Raw genomic sequence first — 22822 nt, 5'->3', positions numbered from 1 at the left:
AAAAAAAAATTGTAATTTTAAATATTGATGACAATGTGTTCAAACGGAAAACGAGCCATATTTCATTTCATTTAGCCCTTAAAAGTAGAACGGTGTGTTGTTTCATTATCATGGACTATCAGCAAGAATTCTCCATTACAACCAAATGTAGCCTACAAAGGGGCGATTTTGCTTTATTAACAACAGGTGAACCAGAAGCATGCATTGTGTAACGTTAACCGGTTAGATCAAGCTAGACATATCCTCATCTCAAATATAGGCTACTGCCCAGATAGCAAGCAGCTATCGGACCACCGGTAGATAGGCTACTTGTCAGCAACCCGCGATGGTAACGTTAGGCCACCGGCAGTCCGCCGTATAAATGAATAAAGGTGGTCAAAGTTGCGGCTCGTTAGCCCAGCGGACCGCGGTAGAACCGATGTGGAAAAACTCAGCGGTCCGCCGGCGACAGCTAAACCGGTGGGCCGCCGCCAGCCTCTTGCCATCTGGGTGGTTAACTTTGCTGGCTAGCTAGCCAGCTAGTTCCTATCTGACGAACGAGTAATGTGACAACGGCGTTCTTATGGAAACGTTGGTGCTGTTGCGAGTTGTTGCACTGGTTTGAATCCACAGTTTACGTGTTGAATTACAGAATAAAACGTGTTTTGCAGTAAGTTGCTGGTTTGTAGAATGTAGCACTAGCAGCTCGCTCAGTCTCGTTGCGAGTCCTGGCTCTCTTTGCTGATGACTGCCTCCCTCTCACCGCCAGCAATTTTAAACTGCGTGACGTAATACAAAAAAACATGGCTGACTTGGATGTGGGCTGGGCTTGATGTCAAGCCCCGCCTTCCCGCAGGCTGCAGCGAGATGCTCCTCCCTTTTTCTGTCATATTCAGTATGAGGGGTGCTGTCTTGACGCTTTAGAAATTGGTGTATATCCATTTAAAAAATACATCCATTATCCAAACTCATTTACATGACATGCGGTGTGACTAATTTTTGACGCTTCCTGCTGACTGCTGCAAGACGATTGGTCACTGACACCATAATGCAGCGCAATATGGACAAACTGTTACGCAGGGAAGGTTCAACAATTTATGAGTATAAATTCATAGACAATTGTAAAATGGCATAAGCTTAATTTAGAATTGTTTATGCTATTTATAGGTGGATAAACGGAATTTAGAGGTGCCTAAACACCATTTCCGAATTTCAGGAGGTGCGTAAACGGCATTTACGTGCATTTAGCCTGCAAGAAATATGTGAGATCATCTCCACCTGACGTGGAGACAAGCACTTCTCCACGTCAAAGACCGTTTATATAAATCTGAGCATTAGTGTGTATTTGAGCGTATGCACGGTCTGAGATCAAATCTGTGCATAACATTTTATAAATGAGGCCCCTGTTCTTGAAGTATGTCCAGAGGAGATACATAGTCTTCAGAATAATATAGCGTAGTGAACATTTGCCAACACAATTGGTAGTGGTGACCCCCTTTGCCTGAATTCCCTATGACAGAAATAAAAGTGACTAGCAAAATGGCTTACATGTAAATGTAGGTCCTTCCACATTTTCCCATTCAAGTAATAAAGCAAAAAGGTACTATTAAAATACTTTATTTCACATCAATACTTAATTTTAAGTCTGATCAGACAACACACTTCTGGTTGGTAGTCCAAGTATTCTGTTCAACAGAAAAGTCACAGACAATGTCAAATGGTTTCATGTTCATTGATGGTCTACAATAATTGTTACTGATACCACAAGTGCCACAAAAATATACACATTCATACAAATTACAAAATATAAATTCAGTAGCATTTACAGCAGCCTTATGACCACAGGTTGAGGGTAAAAAGTGCAAATGCAAGTACAGTAAACGCTTCCATGATTTTGTCCTGTTTAAAGTGCTTGTTGACGGATTTTAGAAAATAGAACTCCTAAGTAGCCGATGAGCCTGTGCTAGAAGTGGGCCGCCATGTTTGGTCCTTGACCCTGCAGTAGAGGATTCAGACCAGTCTCCAATTCCCTTTGCTTCTGCAGCAGACCCTGTGGAGGACATCCCAGCCCCAACAGATTAAGGCACATTTGGGTAAAAGGATTGTGCATGGTAGAATACAGTCCACTTCTAACCTCATCTTAACACATTATTGAGAGCACCTTACTGTAACACGCTGGCCTCCATAAATAGCTTGAAAAGAAAGGAATTACCAATTAAATTGTTCATCTCACTTTTATTAGTCTTAAAAACAGTCATGGAGTGTGGAAGCCTGTGTCGTGGAAAAACTAGTCCACTTTCGAATCCACTAGCAATTTATCACTTGACTATTACTAATTAGCACTCTGGGACAAAGCGTCCGAAGGAGACAGAATAGACAGGAGATCTCTGAAGACTGCTGAATCTTTATTCCCCGTATTGCAGTGATAATCCAGCCTCTAAACAATGTTCAGACCAGGTGTCAAGCAATAGGCTGAGGTGAGATGTCATCAGATGGCGGCCCCCGATGAGATCTGACTAACAGGTGGCTGCGACCTATCTTTTATACTCCTTAACCTTGGGGTTGGGCCCTCTCGCCACCCTCGAAAGACACCTGGCCTATCAGCATCCACCAAGGTTACAACTATTGGTGGAACCCATTGTCTCATCATGCATAAATGATATGCAAAACTGTCTCCTTCTGGGTTTTTTCCCAGATTCTGTTTTTTTCCAGTTGTAACAGGGCTTCTTATCATGCCACCTGTTACTTGGCCTTTCTGTTACCACCATCATTCAATTACATCATCCTCTCGCTCTTGACCATCTAGTTCACTGTGAACTCCTTCACCTCGACCATCTAGCCAGGTGTCACTGTGAACTCCCTCACCCCACTCCTTGACTGCTAGTCTGGTCTGTTTAAGATGTGTACAGGCCTTGAAGTCTCATAATAATTGCAGTAATATCAAAGTTTATAAAAACCATACATGCATCCGTTAAGTCATAGAAATCCACCACACCTGATTCTTTTTCAGTTTAATTTTAGGAGAGCTTTAATACTGTAAAAAAAAATACTGATAAGACACTGCCCTTCTGAATGGCACAAACTGTGTTCACATTTGATCAATACCGTTTGTATAAACAGTCAAAATGTAGTGAGTTCTATGGCGTCATTATAAAAAGATGAAATGTAGAATGTACTTGGAATACATTCGTTTCAAATCAAAGTAGAACTTAATTTAACACAAATGTTAATGAACAAAGAGCTGATGTCCATCAAGCAATGAACCTTAACAAGTAGGTCCATGGCCTAATTTTTAACATTTCATACAAGGTGACAATAAGGTCATAAAATGAGTTCAATGCCACTTTGAGTACATAATTACCGGTACGTTGGGAATGGTAGAGCTCAAATTACACAGTGGAAATGGACTAAAGTGCATTTGGCTTATGTGTCTTCATACCTGTCGGAGTTCAGAAAGGCCCTTGAGGATGGCTTGCTGCCTCTCGCGGTTCTTGAGCAGCTCTGGATGCAGCAGGGGGTCTCGAACAGCAACAGGTGTACTTTGTCTACTGCTAGCCACAACTGTCCACACAGAAGACATCAGTAAATTCTCACAGCAAAGACATATTATCAAGAAAACAAGCAAATTTGACTGCCACTGCATTAAAAGAGAATTCCGGTGTGATATTGACCTAAAGTGTGTTGAAACATGATACCGAGTGTGAACGTATGTCTCATAGCCCATCTCGGCTTGTCCCCTTGACCTAAAAACACTTTAGGTCAATATCACACCGGAATTCTCCTTTAAGCAAATTTGTCTAATTTGTCTCTATAATGTCTTAAAATAAGTCAAACTCTTATTAAAGGAGAATTCCGGTGTGATATTGACCTAAAGTGTATTGAAACATGATACCGAGTGTGAACGTATGTCTCATAGCCCATCTCGGCTTGTCCCCTGCACTCCAAAAATCTGGCTAGTTAGCCGATGCTACCAACAGCTTTTTCAATAGTGGTGCTTCGGCATCGGGCTAGCCATGCAAATAAATCACTGTTTTACACCCATTTACGAGGCTCAATGTATCTCCACACTTCATTGGTAGACTTCCGAGGTCCCTGACATTTAAAATGAGACATTGAGAACTTTGAAAAAGCACTGGTAGTTTACTTACAAGACGATTTATACACACAGTATCTTCACGAAGTTTAGCGTTTGCAGCCATCTTGAATCACTCGGTATCATGTTTCAATACACTTTAGGTCAATATCACACTGGAATTCTCCTTTAACTAGATGTACCGCATAGCGCCATCTGGTGGACAAACTATGTAACACCAATACTGGAAATGCAGCCTAAATGAAAGATCAATATTCGGTCTTCCTTTACTGAATTTAAAATGATTTATCGGCCGTTATAATTGCTGATACCGTTAGTTTGGAAAATGCCTAATATCAGCCCGGCAATGAATCAGTTGGGCTCTAATAGTGTGTGTGTTCATGTGTGCATGTCTGTGCGTGTGTTCATGTGTGTTTTTTTGTGTGTGCGTATCTGTGTGTGTGTGTCTAGCCTGTGGATATGAGTGTGTGTGCTTGTGTGTGTGTATGCGTGCGTGTGTGCGTGTGTGTGTGTGTGTGTTTGTTTGTGAGAGAGAGTGTGTGCGAGACAGTCCTGCCTTGTAGCTCTTCTCCTCATCATCCTCTACCAGCAACCCTTCGCTCAACAACACCATCTACAGGCCGATGAGTATACAGTCACTAAATGTACACATAAATTAATTTGTTGAAAAAGGACAGTTTGGTGCATGGACACAGGGGCGCAGCTACCCATTTTTTGAGGGGTATGCAACAACAAATTGTCCCCCAAAAAAAAAAATAAAAAAAAACACAAACAACTAAAGTAAAACAAAAGGCCAATAATTTACTTAATTTATTAGTGTAAATTATTATTTTTTTAAGAAATTCTGCCAATTTGAACTTGAAGTATTGTCAAATGGTGCATTGTCACTTTAAGACTTTAAGAGAGTCTAAACGGTTCTCATAACGTCCTTTTGCCAGCTGTTGCTCACAAAGGATAAGGCTGATCCAACTCTAGCCTTTGTTTGCCACATTATCAGCACAATATTAAGCTATTAATAGTAGAATTGTTAGGAAATGGAAACATGTAATGAGTTGTTGCTAGCGTGACATTTCTGTTTGCAGTTTGCCATTAAAAGTTCAGTATGAGCATGGTAGCCACCTAGCTATCTTAATGGAATAGGTTAAAGGAATTATCCGGAGTAAAATGCACTTTAGATCAATTTACGGATGATTGGGAGTACATACGTTGAGTTGACATCCAAATCATGTCATTCGGATGTGTTTTGAGAAAGTTCGATGTTACCGTTTTTAGTCAAAGCTCGTTAGCGTTGAAGAATGCTATTAAAATTGTCTCCTTAATTCCAAATGGAGACACAGTTGACCGAGTAGATTCCAGTGTAGTTAAGAGCAGGTAAAACTTGAGGCTGGCTTGCGAAAGAATAGTTCTTTATTCTGGATGTAACAACAGAGTTCTGGTAACCCTGTTGTACGCACAGCACAACACAATGTTGCAAGGTGAAGCCAAGGTAAGAAACTGAAGCAAAGATCTGGGAAACTCCTGGCTAATTATAATACCAGAATATACATTCATGTCTGGGCTCAAATTGGAGGGGGGGAAGCGGGTAGTGATATAGCCTTATTCAATTAAGATGTCTCTTGTGGGGGAACAATTAGTTAGGTACACCATTTGCTATTGTAAGGTAACATTCTGTCTGCTTACAATAAACGTCCTGTCCCCGCAGTTTCTGCAGTATTAAACAAAGACATACAGAAAACCACTCAAATCTAACAGCGTGGAAGTGAGAAGGGCATATTATTTCGCCACTACAAAACGCTATTTTTATACCTCTTCTACAGTTGTATACCTCTTCTACAGTAAGTGCAAACAACATTGCACTTACGTGGTAGTGAGTAGAAGGTCCCTAAAGCCAAACATCTTTGCTGCCATCTTTAGGGGAAAGTCCGTAGGAGTCGATTGCCAAGTGTGCTCTGGAAATTCACAATTTCGTCGCCGTCGTTTACATATTATTCTCATAATTCCTTGTGTTAAAAATATCAAATGAGGGGGCGCTGTGGCGCAGCAGGCACCCGTACCATGTACGGGTCCGAGTGACCACGGGGACCCAGGTTCGAATCCGACCTGCGGTCATTTCCCGATCCCACCCCATCTCTCTCTCCCACTTGCTTCCTGTCTCACTCTCCCCTGTCCTGTCCAAATAAAATGAATGAAATGCTTTAATACTATTTTTGCAATAGCTGTGGTTCTGCATAGTTGCTTTGATGTAGACTTCCGTGGACCTTCTTTACTCAGGATTTCTTCTCCACTCTAGACTATGTCAAGTTAAAGTAGCTGATGCTACAGTCTGATCTCACAAATGCCCACTCACAAATCCAGTTGACTAATCCATCTTGGCGACAGAGTGAAGGCTGAGTGTGCGTACATATTCACAAACCTGTTTGCTGTTTCCTCTGAGGTTCTTGTGTCCTTGGCATAGCCAAGGGGTCTAGCTGGTAGACCTCATCTGTGCGTACATAGGGGACGTAGTCTGGTGAAGGGGGGGCATCACAAGAGCCTTCTGAACTCTTTTTGGCTGAACTGTGGGCCTGGAGCTGCTGCTGTTGGTGGAGTTCGAGGGTTGGGATGGGGGAACAGCACACCCTACTGGAGATAATTAATTATAAATCAACAGGACATATTCCATCTGTGTTGTACATATCTACAATACAAGTGTATATAACAAAGTTACCAGACATTCACAAGCAAAAAATCAGTCAGTTAGACAGATGTTACAATCAGAGTCAGACAGTTTTCTCGCCTCAACTTCTCTTTTCTAACAACTGCAGTAATTTATTATTGTTTCAAGAAATTAAAATCAAATAATGACTGATGCCACTGGTAACAGGTGTTGTGCTTCTGATTCATATCATGATGGAATCTTGGGGAAAGAAATAACAAATGGAATTTGGGGTGAAATGGATTTAACAGGGCTCCATCTTAGCAGCTATACCACTTACCTCTCAGCATGGACCACCATGGAGTGAGATTTTGGTTGATCAGAAATGTCTTCCTGAAGTTAGAAAAAACAATTACTTGTATTGTTGGGATTAGAAAAGGTATGGCTTCTAGATTATATCAAATTAAATGTTAAAATTCATATGTAAAAGTAACGGCATAATTAGTAGGCTACTGCTACTAAAAATGTCAAGACAGTCAACTTTATTGTCAATTCTGCGGTACAAGACATAGAGGGTTGAATTTCTCTCACGCCCACGATAGGGTAAAAACAACAGCACAATAATACACAAGCAATATAAGAGATGAAAAGGCACATTATGTATTCATTTGCAGAGTGTCTGCTGCTATTTGTGTGTGTGTGTTATGTATGTGTATGTTGGAGTATGATAGTCCAGTCTTCCAGGATTCGAAGACGGGGGAGAGTCCAAAGTTAGAGTACAGTCTTCAAGGTGGCAGAGGGGAGAGAGTTTAACCTCCTGACAGCCTGGTGAGCTGTCCTTTAGTCTGAGGTGCAGGCCAAAAGGCTCAATTGGGTTGGGTATTGTTTGAGTTTTAAATCAATACCGGTGAATAAATCGATACCTTTAAAACGGTGCCTGAAGATGAAGGCCTTAGGACTGAACACCACCCTGTATCACTGGATATTTGACTTCCTCACCAACCGTTCACAAGTGGTTAGAGTGGGGGGTCTGACATCTGACTCATTAACCATCAGCACTGGTGCTCCCCAAGGCTGTGTTTTGAGTCCACTGCTGTACAACATCTACACACATGACTGCAAAGCCAACAGTAGTCATACCTCCATCATCAAGTTTGCAGATGACACAGTGATCTTGGGCCTGATTAGTAACAACAATGAACAGCTCTACTTGGATCAGGTTGATGAGGTGGCACAGTGGTGTCAATCTAACAGCTTGACACTGAATATCACTAAAACCAAGGAAATGGTAGTGGATTACAGAAGGCAGCAGCAGAACTACAGTTACACCCCACTAATGATCAGCCCAACCTGTAGAGAGAGTCACAAGTTTTAAATACCTTGGTGTCCACATTACTGAAGACTTAACATGGACTGTTAACACTCAATATGTTCTGAAGAAGTCCAGACAACCACTCTACTTCCTTCGCCAGCTAAGGAAATTCAAAGTTTCTACATCCATCATGAAGGCCTTCTACACTTCAGCGGTTGAGAGTGTTCTAACTGGTAGCATCATCACCTGGTATGGGAACTCCACAGTTAGAGATTGTAGTACTCTGCAGAGAGTAGTGCGCTCAGCTGAACGCATACTATAAGAACTCAACTCCCTGCTCTACAAGATATCTATTCCAGAAGAGTACTCCTAAGAGCCCAAAAGATTCTGGAAGGACTCTTTCTCATCCTAACAATGGATTATTCCTACCGCTGAAATCAAGAAGACGCCATGTAGTCACAAAGCCAGAACTGAGAGACTCAGGAGAAGTTTTATCCCCAGGCCATCCGAACTCTGAACTCCCACTATACTGACTTTGCACTCATTCACTTCTCAGCACTCATGACCCCCCACAAACACACCTACATGACTTTTAGCACTTTTACATCCCTCTCCCTATGCTACAGACCTTTTTATTTATTTTCTTATTTCATCACATGTCAAAACACACACACACACACACACACACACACACACACACACACACACACATATCTGACTTTCTCCAACTTTTGCTTATCTCCATAGAACTTTTTATTTATTATTTTTGATTTCTATCTATCTACACATGTCCTTGATTGCCTAGCCTTTCTGCCCCCCCCCCCCATCCCCAACACACATACAAAAAAAAACACACACACTTACATCATCACTGTCATCACCTCACATACATACAGCACACTGCTTGCTACAGTAAGCCTCCTCTACATACTTGCTGCACACTACACACACACACACACACACAGTCACTGCTCCACTCCCCTCCCGCCCACACACACATCTTCACTGTCATCACTCACATACATCATACATACAGTACTCTGCTTGCAATAGTAAGTCCCTTCACCATACTTGCAGTACACTCCCCCCCTACATACACAGCACATTATTTCATCAGGAAGCTTCTCCAACACACATCCCCAACATACTTACCCCCCCCATAAATGCACAAATAGGCTGACACCAGACATAATTTCACTGCATTTCTTACTTCCAGTAACTATATGCATGTGACAATAAACTTCCTTGTATCCTTGTATGTACACACAATCCTTTCAAGTTTATCCAGTGTAGGTGGCTTACCATAAGGTATGTTAAAACGACTTGCCATGGAACTGTCAGGTCATGAACAACGGCATTTGCAAGTAACCTAATCCAATGTCGAAAGACTGCTTTCAAGTTCATTCAGTGTTGATGTAACACACAATAGTTTTAAACATGTTACAAGCACTTCATGGGAGTCAGTGCAAAAGGACAGTAGTTATTGAAGCTGGATGGAATTATGGTAGCTTTGAAGCATGTAGGGACAAGAGTCTAGCTCAGAAAGGTGTGGAAGATTTTGACCAGTAGCTTTGCAGGCATAGATCCTGGGATCTCTTCACGCTGGTTAAAGAGAGGCAGAGAACCTGGTCATGAAGAGTTGTTTGCATCAAAGCATGCAAAGAAGTTATTAAGTTTCTTAAGCAGACATGCTGCTGGGTTTGTAATCTGTGATGTGATGGTGTGTTTTTGGAAACACAGTCTTTAGGTCTGCACGGTTGAAATCCCCAGCCATGGTGAGAAATCCATCTGGATGAGCTGTCTGTTGCTCACTGTTGGCATGGTACAGCTCACAGAGTGGACCATTCAAGTACTAAAGTTATTTACCAAATACAATGACAGTACAAGAGACTAGTTCGCATCAGGGTCCTGTTTGCCCTGATGGGACTTATTTTCCAATAATGACTAGATAAATAAAGATTCTTTTGTATTCTATGTATTTTGCTATGTTTGCTTATTTACAGTGCCAAACATGAATGTGTCCATACTTGGGTGACAGGCTGGTGAGCAACTTCCACACAATCGGCAAGTTCATAAAACGTCCTTGCTAGCTCTAGGCCTATTCCTCTCCAATGTACAACAACTCCGGAGTAAAATGGGCAAGCTTTTAAGAGTGTGTCCATGAGAGGACCAGACGGGGTGACACATGCTACATCACCGATTTTGATGAAACTTGGACAGTTTGAAGGGTCCATTTAAAAACTCAAAAAGCCAAAACAGTACAAAATTTGAAACAACCCAGGGGGATTTAGGACCGCCTCCTTGTTTTAGGGCAAAAAACCTCAAAAAAAGGCCCAAAATTGCATAAAATGTTGACATCCCTCCTGCTGTCAGATTTAAACACAACAAAGTAACAATCCATGCCATCAAAGGTCCATCCAAGGTTAGTTTAAAACTGGAGTTACAAGGCTTATATGTGACGGGTGTCAGTCCAGGACTGCACATGTCCACTATGTCACATGCTTTTTGGCGAATACGCAAAAAATAGCAATATTCAGACCTGAATATCTCCGATGAGCAACCTCCTTTTTTCAAAATTCTTTCTGCACATGAAAGAATTTTGAAAAAGTCCATCTGTGGACTTCATAAATCAAAAGAAAAATGCTTGGCCTTTTTATTATTTTTTTCGTGGTAACCGCCTGAATAGTGTGATCCAGCCAGTGATTTCAAATACATATCTACTTCAATGACTGGTTGAAAATAATGCTTAGGTCATTTATGGTGGACAAATGGAGAAATATTATCATCAATCATGTCTGCTAAACAAATCCAAGCTACATTTGATGTCCTGAGTGTAATATATTCCTTAAGGTAGCTCAAAATGATCGGGTGACATACACCAGTATACCCGTAGGTCTAATTTTTGTAAATGTGATATCTCCAACATATCTCTGGGCTAGCACTTGGACTCAAATATTAACTTGTAAGATTTTGATAGTCAAAGGTCAAAGGTCAAGGTCACTGTGACCTTATGTACATCCCATTGTGGTGAATAAACCTCTAAAAATCCCTGACATAATTGCAAATGTGATACAAACATTCACACTGGCCCTTTCTGAAACCAATCCCTACCAACTCCCCTAAGTTACGGTGTGCACTCAGGTGGGAATCACCCTTACAGCTAAATCGAGTTCTCCATGTAAATGGGAAAATGTTGGAATTCTTTTATCACTTTTGGGTGCTATAGGCTAGTTGGAACTGCTCACCTCAATGAACTATGATAAGCTATGCTAACAGTGGGTGCCTCAGACTGAGGTACTGCACACACACAGATGAGAAGGGTATGTATCATCTTATCTAACTCTGGCAGAGACAATAAGATAATTTCCCAAAATGTTGGCGTGTTCCTTTAACACTTGGTTAGGAGTGCAAGTGGCTAGGGAGAGAGTGTAGTTTCGGAAAGGGCCTTTCACTCACAGATAACAAATTAATTTGAATTTGATGGTCAAAGGTCATAGGTCAGGGTCATTGTGACCTCACATTCTTGTGAGGAATGCCTATAGGAAGTTTTTTTTTTCTTTCAAATTCGGCACACACAGTCACTTACACTCACAAAGATGAACTGATTAGATTTGAGTGGTCAATGTTACTGTGATCTCTCTAAAAAACAACATGGGCCTACTGTATTTTTACAATATCCTGGAAACACCTTGAGGGAGTTATTTCAAATTTAGCACAACTTAGGCCTAGGCCCTGTACACACATAACCAGATATTTTATGTTTGGGTCTTTCGTCCACACATAAACAGTGTTTTAGCCCACACAGATATTTTTTTTAAAACCTTCTAAAGTAGGGCTGGGACAACGCGTCGACGTAATCGATGACGTTCTTCATTGCATAGAACACGGCGGGCTAAATTGCTATTAAATCCACTTAGCATCATGACCATGTTGCGCAAATTTGTTCAAAACTGCTGCATTAAAGTTAACTCTGCTAAGGTCTCATCACAACATAGTACACTGAGGAGACCAAACTAAGTTAAGTTATGCAATCAAGCAGTAACGTTAGAATACTGTTTGGATGTCAAGTTTAGCATGCTTACTTACATCTGCTTGTCAATTTCGTTACTCATGTAGGGCTCATTTTATTGACTCTGAATGTTTGCAAAATCCCGATGTAAATGGAAAAGTGTTTTCCAAGACTCAAAAGTGTTTGTCCCAAGAAGTACGAACCGTTATTTGAACTACGTTATGAATTGCATCCACACATCAGCAGCGTTTTAACTGTGTTAATGTTAATTGCAAGGATTCCCTCACGAACGTCGTCTTTAAGTGACAGGGACTCAATTAGACCTATACACTACTGAACTGAGCTGAATGCTACCTCTGACTAAGAATGCATTACTTTGCACTTGTATAGTCTTTTATTTTGGAATCTTAAGAGCAATAAACACATATTAAGTGGAGTTAAGGAATTCATGTTTTTTTCATTCAGATATGTAAATCAACATGTATAAGTTGCTATTAGTCAATTAATGGGGAGATAATCGAATCGAAATCGAATCGGACTGAAAAAATGAATAGTTAGATTAATCGATGCATCGAAAAAATAATCGCTAGATTAATCGTTTAAAAAATAATCGTTTATCCCAGCCCAATTCTAAAGAGAATGCTGGTTTTCTTGGATCTATGGACATCCAAAATGGAGATTTTTACAAACAAGTATATACGTATATATACTCTTTTGATCCCGTGAGGGAAATTTGGTCTCTGCATTTATCCCAATCCGTGAATTAGTGAAACACACACACAGCACACAGTGAACACACATAACAGTGCGGTAAAGCACACACTAATCCCAACGCAGTGAGCTGCCTGCTACAGTGGCGCTCGGGGAGCAGTGAGGGGTTAGGTGTCTTGCTCAAGGGCACTTCAGCCGTTCCTACTGCACGGGGTTCGAACCGGCAACCCTTTACAAGGCCGAAGCACTAACCAGTAGGCCACGGCTGCCCCCGTGGACAAGGACATGATGGTTACCCAGTGGACAAGGACATGATGATTACTATGGATGGGTATTGGGTGTTCGTATATAGCAAGTCAGTCAGTACTCTACTGGGCTTTACTTGTTTTGTAGCCTACTGTACCTCGATGTCCATCCATCGTAAAAACATGTCTGTAGACCCTGCTTATTATACAAGTTGTTTTAAAGCAGAGACTCTGATATGGTATAACCACCTAGCTTCATATTAGGTTCCCAAGGAAATCTGTCTGAAACATTGAAAACATGATAATGTACATTACTTGTGAATCTGTTTCCATTGCATGCCACATGACCAGTGGTTAAAGTGGGATTTGGCAGGTGGGGGAACCCTAAAATCCAGTGTCGGTGCAACGGGGAAAAATGATTCACCGTTGGACAACATATTGAGTATCGTGGTGTAGCAATACTTTTTGGACAAGAATTGATAGCTTCTTGGTCACCTCTGTACACACGAAAATTAACTCCCCAATTATTTTAACAATATAATTGCGCTGTATCGTTGGTATGAAAGAATATATTTATTATTAAATTATCCGAGATGGCGGAACTGCGTTCCTCCCACTTTAATTCCTGCATATGACCGCTGTCTGCTGTGTTGGGCTGATGGAACAGTGCTAATGGAGTAATGCCAAGCTAGATTAACATTTTCCAATGTTAAAACCATTTATCACATGATAAATAACAATGTTATTATCATGTGATAATAACAATAATAACAATACTCTGTGTTTCCAGGATATCATGTTCAAGTTGTAAAAATATTTTTTAGTGAATAGTGAAATAGTTCACAAATATAAATCAGCCTCAAAACTTCTGTTAGACTTTTTTTGAGGATGGTCACTGAAAGGAGCTGTAACAAATATCGGAGGCTGCTGAAAAGGCAAGCCAATGGCTATGGCACTCACATGCTATTTGGGGTCATGTTGTAACCTGAATTGACTCTGAGACGCTGCTGCTGTGTTTCTGGAGTGGTAGTTGTTGGTGTCTACATCAAGGGCTTGCGTGTCGGCTGTGTATGTTGTTGATCAGATCATAAGTGTCCACAGTAATGAAGAGGAATGACTAGAGAATTTATGATATTGCTTGGATGTTGGTATGTTGCTGATCGGATCATAAATGGCCATAGCAACAAACAGGAATGGCTGAAGAATTTGTGACAATGGTTGGTAGTTGGTATCTAAATATTTGTTGGTATTTGTTGGTGTCTGCATCAAAGGCTTGCGGTTTGACTGGGTATGTTAATGATCAGATAATAAACCACCAAAGCAATGAAGAGGATTGACTGAAGAATGAGTAGGTATTTGTGGGTGCCCACATCAAGGGCTTACAGTTGGTCTGGTTATGTTGCTGATTGGATCAGAAACTGTGGGAGCAAAGAAGAGGAATTACCAAAGACTTTGGTGGTACTTCTTGGTGCCCTCATTAAGGGTTGGTGTTTTGTTTGTTGTATAGTTGCTGATGGGATCATAAATGGCCACAGCAAAAAAGATGATTAACTGAAGAATTTGTTGGTATTTGTGGGTGCCCACATCAAGGGACTGCAGTTTGCTTGGCTATGTTGCTGATCGGATCATAAATGGCCACAGCAAAGAAGACAAATTACCAAAAAATGTGTTGGTATTGGTTGGTAGACTACCTATCATGAGTGTGGAGGGAGCTGGGTCTGAGATGCCAGATACCACTGTTGAGCCTTCTGGAGGTCACCGATAAATGACGAAGACGAAAGTGCAAGTGAATATTTGTACCAAATTTGAAAAAACATCCCTACAGGCATTTATGATATACAATTTTCTCAAGAATGCAAGGTCCTTGACCTCGACCTTTGACCACCAGATTCAAATATTTGTTATCTGTGAGTCAAAGTGAATATTTGTATCACATATGAAATTATGTCAGGGATTTTTTGAGATTTATCCACCATAAAGGGATATACATAAGGTCACAGTGACCTTGACCTTTGACCTTTGGCTACCAAAATGTTACAAGTTATTATTTGAATCCAAGTGACTGTTTCTAGCCCTGAGATATGTTGGAGATATCACATTTGCAAATATTGGACCTATGGGTATACTGGTGTATGTCACCCAATGATGTTATTTTGAGCTACCTTAAGGAATATATTGCACTTAGGACATTAAGGGCCTGTCCACACGGAGACGCTTTTTAGGTTAAACGCAGAGGTTTTGCTTCGTCTTGGCCGAGCGTCCAAACGAATCCAGTAAACGCACTGCCCGAAACCAAGACTTTTCTGAAACCGTAGTCCGCTTTGAATTGCTTAGACAGCTTAAACCGCGACATCCTGCTTTATGTGATCGATGATGTCATCGCCACACCTCAGCTGCCCTGACTTGCACTTATAGTATTGCCTAACAATACTAGTTTTCATACATGACATTACCTACGGTTACACTCCATTAAGATAAATATCACAACTGGTGCTTTCGCGCCGATGATAGCTATGACTTGGTGGACTGAACACTGTTTTTCCCGGTGTTTTTTATGCATTCTAGCTACTGTCAGTGACGCGAGAGAACTAGGAAAGTGTGTAAGTTTAGGGGCTACATTAATTTGTGCGTGAGTGCCAGTGTCATTCATTTATTTTACATGTCTTACAACATATATACATGCATTCACAGTCGAAAGAAATCAGATATAAGCATACAAAGACGCTTAGAACTCACGCTTAGCCGATGGTAGCACACTGAATGCAAATGCGCCGATTTGATGCAGGCAAACGTATTGACTGTTACTAACGGTTTTATAGCAATATTATAAATGTGGCGACAGAATAGCCTAGAACTTGGGTAAGCCTTGGCGCTTAGTAGCCTAATTGCGGTGATAGCCAAAACTAATGTGAATCACGGACTATCCTACAACGAAAGAAAGTAAAGGTGATTAGTAGGCCTACCTGCGTTAGCCAAATAAAGGACGGACTGCACCTTCACAAACCGTAAAATAAAGTTTATTAGTTTTACAGTTGACAGTTCACCATCAGTCCACACAAACAATTCTGGTTTCCTTGCACTAGCCATTTCGTCATAGCCTATTCTGTAGTCTGTTTAGCAAGTTTTGGTCAATTTCTGTAAAGAAACAGTGCCACCTATAGGCCTGGGGTATGAAGTAACGTGTTGAGTCGTGTTGAGATGGATCCGTTTGGATGCAAATATTCTTGATACGGTTCCAGGGAAGACGGAGGAAAAAAAGATCGGTTTGGTACGTGTGGACTAGGCCCAAATCTAGCTTGGATTTGATCAGTAGACATGATTGATGATAATATATCTCCATTTGTCCATAAATGACCTAAACATTATGTTTCAACCAATCATTGAAATAGATATGCATTTGAAATCACTGGCTGGATCACACTATTTAGGCGGTTACAGCGACAAAAATAATAAAAAGGACGAGCATTTTTCTTTTGATTTATGAAGTCCACGGATGGCCCTTTCATGTGCAGAAAGAATTTTGAAAAAAGGAGGTTGCTCATCGGAGATATTCAGGTCTGAATATTGCTATTTTTTGGGTACTCGCCAAAAGGCATGTGACATAGTGGAGACGTGTAGTCCTGAACTGACACCAGTCACACCTTACGCCTTGTAACTCAGTTTTAAACTAACCGTGGATGGACCTTTGATGGCATGGATTGTTACTTTGCTGTGTTTAAATCTGACAGCAGGAGGGATTTCAACATTTTATGCAATTTTTTGGCCTAATACAAGGACGGGGGTCTAACTCCCCCTGGGTTGTTTCAAATTTTGTACTATTTTGGCTTTTTGAGTTTTTAGGTGGACCCTTCAAACTGTCCAAGTTTCATCAAAATCAGTGACGTAGCATGTGTCACCCCCGCCTGGTCCTCTCATGGGCACACTCTTAAGAACTCCAACATTTTCTTATTTACATGCTGTGATTTGTATAGTTACAGCGTGTACAGTACAAATAACAATGTCAAATGAGACACAGCCGTTTTGTAAGCGTATACAGACTTGGTACTATGTTCACATTCAGGCGAAGCACTGCTACTTGGGTGGAGTGATTTGCAAGCAGCACCTGAAAAGCTCCGGTGTTACTTCTTCAAACCCCAAGAAGCAGTGCTTTGCAAATCACTCCGCCCAAGTAACAGTTTGTCACCCAACAAAACTAGAATTTGAATGTTGTACATGTCCTTCCATGAGCTACTGGAGTCTTTCAAAAAGATTCTAAATGAAATCAGGTCCGTGGGTCTCCAAAAGTTCTAGTCTGAGGTTGTCGGAGTTAGCAACAGTAACTAAGGGGAGGTGGGACTTTGTGAAGGGTCAATTATGATCAGATATGGTCAAGTAAATATTAATATCATATATAATGCCACACGTTTTTTAAGCTAAAACATTTTATGTCACTTACAGCAAACATCACCTCACCATCCGCTAGCTGCCTGTGTCCTGAATACACTGTAAAAAAACGCAATCTCTGTGGACAGCCCAGGCTCCAAAAACGGCAACAAAGACAACCTGGGCAAACCAAGCCCATAAAAACATAACAAACTGTTCCAGCAAATCACACATGAGATGCACGTTTAGGACAGTTTCAATTGCACGGGAGGGAGGGGGAGGAAGTAGCGAGCTAGTTTTCTGTTTTGTTTGAAAGTCAACAGAAGTGACGTTACCCAGCGTTGCTTAGAACACCTTTAATGTCTTATCAAATCTAAGCCTTCCATAGAGACATGGAGCCTGAGGGATATCAGATCTGCGGAAACCTTCAGTTGAAACCTACATGATCTTCTCCAGCTGCAGTTGCTCACAAACACAGATCATAGAGGTTAACATTACTTCCATACCTTCATGTACAGAGACGTGCTGGTTGCAAGTTCTTGTGGTAATGGAGCTGAGGTTCTGGAGTATGCATTCCTCTCTACTAATGTCAACAGCTCCATCTGCCTGCGCAAGCGGCTCTCCTGTCGGTGCAGACGCAGGCCTGGTGGGTACCGCTCAGACGCAGGAACAAATGGCCTGCTGGGCTTTCGCGTGTTCCACTCGGGCTGTTTTCCATTGACTGGCCTGGTCCTGTGGCTGGTGCGTTGAAACTGTTCATACAGGTTGCTCTCTCTAACTTCTTGAGGCTCCGCTGTGGCATTCCACATGTTCTCCTTCCCTGAGCTCTGCTCCTGCAGCTGTGTCTCTTTTTGAGATCTCCTGGGCTGGGATGGAGGAGCTGGACAGTGCTCCACAGCCATGTCCATGATAGGGGCAGGATAGCCACAGTGGGCTCTGACATCTGAGATTACACCAGCCATATCTACCGGGTCATGAAAATGCAACAAAATGGTAAGATGTTAAAGGCGATATAGTTTCAGAGAGGACTTTTCAAAAGATTTTCCAGGCCCCTTTCTCTCAAATTCAAAGAACCAACATGGCATACGTTGACAGGCGCTTAGTTTGATTTGTCCATCTAATTAATACACGAAAAACACTTAAGAGACACATTTTAATTCAATTAATATCTCACTATACAAACTTAATTGATTTGGTTTAAACAAAATGACAATAGGAAACAAAGAAAGCAAAGGTTGAGGCATTACCTGTCTGCACACCTGTTTCTCGTCTGGGAGAGGCTGGGCTGAGTTCCTCAATTCTCAGAGCATTAGATAGGCTATCAGATGGACTTTGAGACTCTGTGATGTGGGCTACAGGTCAGAAAAAAAAAAACTTTTGTTATAACCCGAATTCTGAAAAAGTTGGGATGCTTTGTAAAATGTGATTTAAAAAAGAATGCTATGATTCACAAATCATGTCAACCCTATATTTCGTTTTTGTAACACCGTTTAAACTATGGTCCTGAAATGAGTTTAGCTCGCCATTCCCATAGATGCCACTGCGTCTATTTCACACTTCTTGACGCCTAGCCACTTTTTAATTGTCATAATGATATAAAAAGAATGAGTTTAGCAGAGGTAGCCCTAGTCGACGCAAACACCGACGTTTGGAGGTCCTTTGCTATGTGTAACAGACCACTGTCAATGGCAACGGAGTTTGTGTCTTCATTGAAAGTGAAATCACACTGATGGATCAGCTGCATTCTAAAGAATGTTTAATCAGTGTTGTGTGGCAAACTATTTGTTTCTCCTATTTGTGACGCCTAGCCGGATATTTACTTAAAGCATCTTACTGTAAGGTCAGTAAATGCATTATAACTAGTGCTGTCAAACGATTAAAAAATGTAATCACGATTAATCGCTGAATTCCTATAGTTAATCACGATTAATCACATATTTTATCGCATGATTAAAATTCTATTATTTTGCATTTCTGAACTTTTCAGGAGTCCATGTTAACAATATAAAGCAATTATTATTGTGTGTATCTTGATTAGGATTCAAATGAAAGCAAAGCAAGTTACTTATTAACTTAACTTTAAGACGTAGGTCTATTTGATTATTTCAAATCAATTTTCAAAAGATGAGCAGCAGACCTGAGGCAACACAATATATTCTTCAGAAATATAGCTAATACAGGGCATAACAAACATAAAATACTATATTCATTATCTTTGAGTTCACGAATCTACTCTTTGGCCGGCTCGTAAACCCAAACAAGTGTGTGCAGCCTGCCTTTACGTAGCCTACTAAAGGCGCATCATCATAAGGCTACATTTAATCTGCATCACGCCCCATTTTAGCGGAAAACAAGTAAACATACATAGATCATTGATTCTAATGGGAAAGACAGATAGCCTATTCACACCTTGACGTTACATCTAGTTGTTCATTTACAGGCCATTCAATAATTTTACTAACATGGCAGTTATAAAGAACTATGTGTATGTAACTTACTCATGTCGAAACGATGTAGGCTACATTACAACCCATTCAGCACGTACTAGCTACACTTACCATATCCCATGTAAAACGGTTAGCTTGCTAGCTAGCTAACTGTGGAACTTCAGTATAACAGGCATAGCCAATTATCTCACCTAGTTGTAGGAAAAAGGCTACGTTCATATTACAAGTGATAGAATGAATGTGTGACTTATGTTTAGTTGATGTTATGACATGTAAAGGCTTGCCGAACTTAGTTATAGTCAGCCACGGGCAGTTTGACTGTACATTCGTGACACTCCTGTTAGGCTAAACTGGAAAGAGCAAAAAATAGGAACATAATGGTCACATTAATCCCATAAACACACAGATAACTCTTACACCAACCTTATTTTGTGCCTTTTATTCACGTTTGTTTCAAGATTTAGTAAGTATAACCCCTTTTTAAACCCCCACTTCTATGCAGCATAGGTTTCCATTATCCAAACAGCTCCCTTTCCCCTAAAAGGGGGCGTGTACATGCAGCACGGTCTAGCTAGATCCAGTGTGGTGTTGTAGTTGTTCTAACGTTACTAGTTGTTGCAACAGCTTGTGAAAAAGCTACAAAGTTAATAACGCGTTTAACTGACAGCACTAATTATAACATCTTATGCACGAATCAAACTATCTGAGGTATTACATTACTGGCCAGGGAGGAGTGCCAAGAGTTGTGGACTTACTTTGCACTGAGTCAGCCGATCCTCTCTCTAGACTCCCCAGCAGCTTTGAGACATCATGGCCTTTCCTTGCCAGTTCGCGGATACGTTGCAGCTGCTTGTCCTTTTGAGCTTCCTCTTGTGCACGCTGCACACTTAGCAACATTTCCTCTGTCCTACGGCAGAGCAGCTCCTGTACAAAGTCAACATACCAAATACTACATCAATCTACATCAGAATCTGTATCAGCTTTACTGGCCAAGTTTGGCCAAAAGCAATTGCTGTATCAGTTAATATTTGGCAAGCTAAGCCCCGCTTTAGAACTGTACTCCTTAAACCGGACGATTTGGAGTTTAACACACTAAGATGAATGTGCTGTGTGAAAAAAAGTTTGGGTTCAGCTGATTCGGTGCTAAACCACCTGGAAACTGGAACTACGATATCCCGACCATAATGATGCAGGAAGGGTCGGACATCCATTTAACAAAGATCCACATCCATTGCTGTGCATGAGTTAAGACACCCATGCTAAAGTTGACTAAAAAGAGGAATAAAAACATCTTTTGGAAATCTTAATGCCTTAATTTAAAAAATGAGGAAAAATCCAACCTTTAAGGACACCAATTTTTGGGTTTTTTCAGACAGGCAGATGTTTATTTTTAAATGCCAGTTATTTCATGGATCCAGGATACTATGCATCCTGATAAAGTTCCCCTGGCCTTTAAAGGTTGGATTTTTCCTGATTTTTGACCAGTTGTGTGTTCAGTTAAAAAGCAAGTGCTTCCTCGAGTGCATACTAAACATTTGCCCCAAGTTGTGTGCCATTGCCACATTTGCTAAATTATTATGCCATTTGCGATTGAATGCACATCTAATGTAACATGCAACAACCTGATTTCTACTGCCCTAATTTTGAAGTAGTAGCCACCGACACAAAATTAAGAGGAAATACTGTGGAAGAAAGTTAATGTTTTGGCAATAAACTACATCAACACAACAATATGTGGAGTGAAACTGAAAGGGCCCTACTTATTGTTAAATTGCAATGTGAGCGGCAGCCAGGGGAGGACACGTCAGCAGGATCATTTAAATGGCAGCTGCGACTAGGCTACATTGTGCGTGGGCCCTAAATCTGATACAGTGGCGGCAATAACTTTCGCCATGGCAAAATGAACGTAGAGGAATCACTGCAAAAATACAGTTAAGCCAAGGTGACGCCACCAGCTATGCACAGGGAAGGTGTGAATTGACCTGCATCTTACCCTTTTGTGTTCAGACATACAGTGCTGGCCAAAAGTATTGGCACCCATGCTAAAGTTGACTGAAAAGAGGAATATAAAATCATCTTTTGGAAATTGATCTTAATGCCTTAAGTGAAAAATGAGGAAATATCTAACCTTTAAGGACACCAATTTTCTTAGTGAATGAATAATGTATCATAAATAAATAAATGTTCTTCCTTAAAATACAGGGGCCATAAGTATTGGCACCCCTATGTTAAATTCCCATAGAGACAGGCAGATTTTTATTTTTAAAGGCCAGTTATTTCATGGATCCAGAATACTGTGCATCCTGATAAAGTTACCTTGGCCTTTGGAATTAAAATAGCCCCACATCATCACATACCCTTCACCATACCTAGAGATTGGCATGGGTGTTATTTCAGTTAGCCTATTAGCTGGTTTGATTTGAAAATCGTGCTAATATGCTAACTGAAATAACACAATTTATTTATGATACAATATTCATTCACTAAGAAAATTGGTGTCCTTAAAGGTTAGATATTTCCTCATTTTTCACTTAAGGCATTAAGATCAATTTCCAAAAGATGATTTTATATTCCTCTTTTCAGTCAACTTTAGCATGGGTGCCAATACTTTTGGCCAGCACTGTACATTCACTCGCGTGACCTTCGGCCTAAGTACTAGGACAGCGGTCCCCAACCACCGGGCCGTAGCCTACGACAAGAGTTTTAAAAAAAATGCATGCAAACTAAACTCAATTTAATTCGCAATAATGTCACATTCGCAATAATACCCACTGACTATGGTGAGCCAGATACCTCAAAGAAAAAGAAGGGGTCATTCAATACGAAATATGACAAGTCATATTTAAAATATGGTTTCGCAGAGACCGGTGACTCGCATGCACCAAGTCCTTTATGTGTGGTATTTGGCGAAAGTTGTCAAACGAAGCAATGAAACCATCAAAGCTAATTCGACATCTAGAGTCCAAGCATCCTACACTTAAAGACAAACCCCTTGAGTTCTTTGAGCGTAAGAAACGCGAGCAAGAAGG

At 40.8% G+C, this 22822-nt stretch overlaps 1 protein-coding gene across 4 annotated transcripts in view; it reads right to left on the bottom strand.

Moving 5' to 3' along the window:
• Positions 1-1580: 1580 nt before the first annotated feature.
• The window catches only part of ccdc66 (coiled-coil domain containing 66), a 37410-nt gene continuing 16168 nt past the window's right edge, over positions 1581-22822 (bottom strand). For 3 of the 4 annotated variants that reach the window (XM_048255837.1, XM_048255839.1, XM_048255840.1), the window contains 7 exons: positions 20549-20717; positions 18594-18698; positions 17853-18310; positions 7048-7100; positions 6486-6694; positions 3419-3540; positions 1581-2029 (listed from right to left, as the gene is read on the bottom strand). In XM_048255837.1, the coding sequence (XP_048111794.1) occupies positions 1943-2029; positions 3419-3540; positions 6486-6694; positions 7048-7100; positions 17853-18310; positions 18594-18698; positions 20549-20717 (1203 nt within the window). In that variant the 3' untranslated portion in view covers positions 1581-1942. The remainder of the gene's footprint in view (positions 2030-3418; positions 3541-6485; positions 6695-7047; positions 7101-17852; positions 18311-18593; positions 18699-20548; positions 20718-22822) is intronic. The other variant, XM_048255838.1, reaches the window with a different exon arrangement.

Source organism: Alosa alosa, chromosome 10, assembly GCF_017589495.1.
Source record: "Alosa alosa isolate M-15738 ecotype Scorff River chromosome 10, AALO_Geno_1.1, whole genome shotgun sequence".
Classification (NCBI taxonomy): Eukaryota; Metazoa; Chordata; class Actinopteri; order Clupeiformes; family Clupeidae; genus Alosa; species Alosa alosa.
The sequence above is the reverse complement of the archived record's forward strand: the minus strand, read 5'-3'. Positions and strand labels throughout refer to the sequence as shown.